Source organism: Aplysia californica, unplaced genomic scaffold (genome assembly GCF_000002075.1).
Source record: "Aplysia californica isolate F4 #8 unplaced genomic scaffold, AplCal3.0 scaffold00179, whole genome shotgun sequence".
NCBI lineage: Eukaryota > Metazoa > Mollusca > Gastropoda > Aplysiida > Aplysiidae > Aplysia > Aplysia californica.
The window spans coordinates 388,794-393,942 of record NW_004797449.1 but is presented as its reverse complement, the minus strand read 5'-3'; the positions used below and the strand labels follow the sequence as shown (position 1 = coordinate 393,942).

The 5,149-nt window shown below is 39.1% G+C and overlaps 1 protein-coding gene across 2 annotated transcripts; it reads right to left on the bottom strand.

Annotated features, from left to right (window-relative positions):
• Window positions 1-213: 213 nt before the first annotated feature.
• On the bottom strand, window positions 214-5,019 carry LOC101849693 (schistosomin). 2 transcript variants are annotated; one of them, XM_005098308.3, is made up of 4 exons: window positions 4,887-5,019; window positions 2,675-2,822; window positions 1,603-1,715; window positions 214-387 (listed from the first exon to the last, which is right to left on the bottom strand). In XM_005098308.3, coding segments are annotated over exons 1-4 (303 nt in total). In that variant the 5' UTR covers window positions 4,927-5,019; the 3' UTR covers window positions 214-385. The 2 variants fall into 2 exon arrangements, with proteins under 2 accessions (XP_005098365.1, XP_005098364.1); XM_005098307.3 differs by having other exon boundaries at window positions 214-334; window positions 4,887-5,018.
• Window positions 5,020-5,149: the final 130 nt, after the last annotated feature.

Here is a 5,149-nt window from a genome sequence, read left to right as displayed (position 1 = left end):
TTTTTTGTGTTCACGGTTGTGTTTCTATTTGTTTCATCATGTTGAAAAGTAAAAGCTATTTAACAAGCATTGGAAAGTCTAAAGAAATGTACACATTACTAAAAATAAAGAGAAGAAAGTAAAACGCTATAGTTTTAACGCCCCTATCAACACTATAAGATTATAAGAGGCGACACATTAATCAACATACGCTGAATAAAGTGAAGAAAAGTAGAATCAGACACAACTCATTTATTGCTTGTTCATACGTTTATACACCGCAGTCTGTAAGTCCGTCACGGGGTCCAAAGTCCAGATTGCTCCGGATAAGTTCTGGTGACTTAAGTCACATATTCTGTGGATGACAAAGAACATTTTGTCAAGTACTGGTGACTTAAGTCACATATTCTGTGGATGACAAAGAACATTTTGTCAAGTACTGGTGACTTAAGTCACGATTCTGAGGGTTGAAAAAATTGTCCAACCAGAAATATACAATGTGATGCGCTGAAATGATGTGCCCGCGATTGCATGTCTTAGTTCATGAAATAGACAAACTACTCTAAGTTACGCTATTAATTCAACAACACAATAATTTTAGTGCAACACAACTCTAGTATCAAAGGAAATACTACAATCATTTATTTGTGCACCATCCACCAGCCAAAGGGTTTTGGGGGAGAAAAGGACCCCCTTTTCTGCCCAATCGCTCGTTTATTTGGCTCATAAATTAAGATTGAGAATTTTGAACAAAAGATGCTCAGCGCAAATACGACGTATGCACCAAGCTACGATACTCGTATGCACCAAGCTACGATACTTTGTTCAGGGGACCCCCCCCCCCCAATTAACCTGAACAAGATAATCCAGATTATTGTATCGGCAGTGACGTTGGTCACAATAATATGGTGAGGCCGGGGGGTTATGGCGCCGACAACAATGCACATTCTGACCATGACGACAGCAAAACCGGTGTCTGTGGGGGTAACAGTTTGGGATTGGCTTTCTCACGCAGGAGACTCCAGGCAGATTCCCGAGTGGGGAGATCAATTTTATCGAGTAACTTGGTCTTTCTGTTGGGATGTTGTATCCCTCAGAACGAACCCGGGTTGGCCCTGACAGGCAGGTAGGAGGCCCGCCTCCTACATAATTTAAATTGTGTTGATGGGAGCGTAACAACATTTACATAAAAAATAAGCAACAGCAGTACATGAAACAATACACTGAAACCTATTTGGTACTGACAATACACAAAGACGTATCTGGTATTGACAATATACCAAGACTTGTCTGGTGTTGATAATGCACTGTGACATATCTGGTTTTGGCGATAAATTGAGCATTATACCATATTGACAATACAAGAAGATTTATCGAGAACAATACATTAAGACGAATCTGATCCGATATTGGTCTTACATGGAGATTTATCTGGTCTTGACAATACTCTGCAATACTTTAAGACTTATCTGGTATTGACGATACACTACGACTTAGCTTAAGACGTATCTGGCATTGACAAAACATTAAAACTGATCTAGTAATGACAGTACACTAAAACGTATCTGGTATAGACAATACATATTACATAAAGACATATTTGGTATAGAGAGAACTACTTACAAAGTTTCCCGGGGAAGACAGCGGGCACGTGTGAGTTGTCGTGGGTGCAGGGAGTGCTTTCCCAACCGGCTCCACAGTCAGTGTCGGCTCTCTTGGATTTGACGAAGTCGTTACTGGAGAAGAAACCGTTGTACAACATTGGTGTGAACCAGTGAATTTCGAATATCATGTGCATTTAGATGGGTATTTGCATTTGGGAAATGTAACAGGTGAGAACAAACCGTTGTCTAACATTTTTATGAACCAATTCCGAATATGTGCCTTAAGATGGGTTAAGTATTTGGGGAATTTTGAAAAGTTGCGAAGAAATGGTTTCATAAACTGAATAGAACCAATACGGAATATGTGCTTTTTGATAGATCTTTACACAATATGGGGAATGTAGAGGTTGAGAAGAAAAAAAGGTTCCTACGTTGTAGTGAACCAATTCTAAATACTGAAAAACCTGGGTATAACGTACTCTCTTCGGACCAACAATTTTCAACGTGTTAGCTGGGGTACACAATTAGTCAAAAAGAGTGAACATATAGATCTAGGCCTACAAATTAGAACTTGGGCTTTAGAAAATGAACGCTTATCCCGATAGTACGTTTAAAGCGTGTATGTTATGCCAACGTTTTACTGTACATGCCCTTAGATATCTTTTTATTTTAAGGTTGAGATTCCACTAAATGTTGTGAGTGTGAGCGTGACTGAACTTGTTATGTGCAGAATATAACAGAGTGTTGTAGTGAATAGATTCTCTCTTCACACTCGTAGTAGTTGGGAGTTTGAACCCCACTTTAAGGTATTTAATTCACGGAGTTTATGCGTCTTTCTACAAGTATTTGAGCACTGTATTCCACTCAACCCAGGGCTGGACATGAGAGGGATCTTTGAAGCAGCCTGCTTTTAAAGATGATTCAAATAATACTGTCGATAGACCTCAGCCTGTGATTTTTATAGAGACGTGGAATAGAAAAGCACAGCCCAGTGTAAACGTCCCAAGTGATTAAACGAGAGGCTTACACTCGGACGTTGGGGAGATGGGGAACTAGAAAAGAGTTGTATGAGACAAAAGTTGTGTCCTCACCGGCAGAAGTCGAACTTCTTCTTGCACTTGGAGCAGATGACAGCGGTCTCGCGTCCGTTGGTCAGACAAAACCTTTCTGTGGGGGACGACTCGAAGCACTCGAAAGCCTCGCCGGCCTTGGGGCACCAGTAGTTGTCGGCGAGCACGGCTGGTTGTTTGGGTAGGGGGTGGGGGAGGGCACACATGGCAACAGTTTAGTTGTGGTTGATAGTTTTTAGTCAAAGTTTTACGGCACCTACAATACATTTAGGTCTTATAAGTGCCGAAGATTAGAGGTGTTATGTGAGAGAACCATACAGAGTGTTAAATTATTTTAGTAAGAGGTTTACGGCACTTCCAATACAATTACATCATTTAAGTGCCAAAGATAATGGGTGTTTCTAGAGAGTAACACACAAAGAAAAGGAGGAAGAGCGATAAGGACAATAGCTGTTTGATCAAAAAGAAGGAGCAGCCACATTAGATCATCAGCCATAATCAGATCCACAATATCAATGTTTTGGTTGTTATTGTTATTGTTTCTACTGTTTTTGCCTTTTTGTTTTTCTAATAGATAGTCATATTGTGATTGTTGTATTGGTCTTATTAAAACTGTTGTTGTTATTGTTGTTGATGTCGTCGTTGTTGTCGTTGTTGTTGTTGTCTCAATGATAACTCAAATAAAAAAAAAAAGGTTTTACAAGACTGTGTGTGGTCAATCCTTCTATACAGCTGTGGATGCTGGACAATCATAAAAAACAGTGAAAGCGAGATGTGACAGAATTTGGTTTTTCGGGCACTATTGAGATTTTTATGGAAGGAAAAGAAATCAACTAATAAAGTAGTGCTGAAAGAAGCCTGCTGGAGATGCTTGCTAACAAAAATCAACCAGGAAGAGACACATACATTCCTAGGACATTTGAAACAACATTGAAAGACTTTAAGTTCCCATTGAAAAAAAAATAGAAAGGCAAAAGAGGAGGAAGTTAGACAAAAATAGATTACTATAAACAACTTAAACAGATTAGTGAAACATATACACACATAACATATGAACATTTGTACGATGAAACGCGTCATACGAATTTTATTCCAGTCTTGGAAAAAAAATTATGATTTTTATTCCTCACCTATTTCCTGAATATACTGTCACTTTCAGAGTAAACATGATACACGGCGTTCCTGATGTTTGCTGTTTGAGGAAATCTATGGTGGGTTTCTATCCTTTTAATTGACAAAACGCAACACATCCACATTTCTTTTTTTTTATACACAAGGAGGCAAATCCTTATCAAATAATATGGGTCTTTAAAAAGTTATCTTGGATCTGACTAAAGTGATTAATGGTACCAGTAGGCCTTCTCATAAAACTGCCTTTGCAATGATAAGGAAACAAATAGATTAGGTAAACTGTGCGTACCACCAACTCAGCTACTTCAATTTAATTTCCTACGTTCTGTATGCTTGCCTGAATAATAGTCTCATGATTTTGTTCAGTCTCAACCCATAAATACAAACATCTTCTAATTCAGGAAATAGGAGCAAGCTTTAAAAAAGTATGAGAAACGTTGATGCTATTGGTCGCTTTTGAGCACAAGGGGGCTATCCCGAAAAACGCTGTAGTGAGAAAATCGAAGATAAAGTTTTTCCCCTTGTTCAGTTAGACAAGGAGAGTTTTCTCTATAACCAAACAAATAATAATATAAACACCAATGAAACCAAACTTCTCCTCTAGGTAGGGCAATACCCACTTTTGGTGTAGGTCAAGATAATTTCCGGAAACCCCCCAAATCTGGGTTAGCCTGCTTGTCCTTAAAAGCGACCATATGCGACTCGCAATAATTATAGGAACTGAAAGAACCGCCGACTAACTTTTGAAGCAAAGTCACATGACTCGAGGAAATCATTTGATTGGCGCTCAGGGGATATATGTTGCGTTTGTCAAGAAAGGCAAATATATTGCGTTTTTTAAAAAAGGGTGATTTTAAATGAAGAATGCGTTTTCTGATTTAAAAAAAAGTGCATCACGATTCTAGATACGATAGTACTCGTTTCGGCCAAACTTTAAGTTTGTCACTTTGTGTCATCAAATTATTCATACGTAATAAAAATAAATAAATGTGACAAAGAGTTATGTGAAGTAAGATGTTGTTGACTGTCTGTACTCAACTCTAAATAGAATTCAAGTGTTACAAAGAGTTATGTGGAGTAAGATTTTTCTATGTGCACTTACCTCCGGCCACGATGACCAGGACGAACAGTTGTCTCATCATCTTGAAGAGTAAGAAGTGCTGGCGATTCGTCGACTGTGAAGGGTTTGGAGAAAGCTTTCCCAGTGAGAGCTCAGAAGAGTAAGCGCTGTCGAGTCCAGTCCAAGCTCGGCTTTTATACCCTGGACGAGCAAATTGGGGCCAGACCACGCGCAGCTTGGACTTTTTGTTGAGTCCCTGTTTAATGAGGGGAAATCAAGGTTAATTGTTTGCCTCATTCTCACGG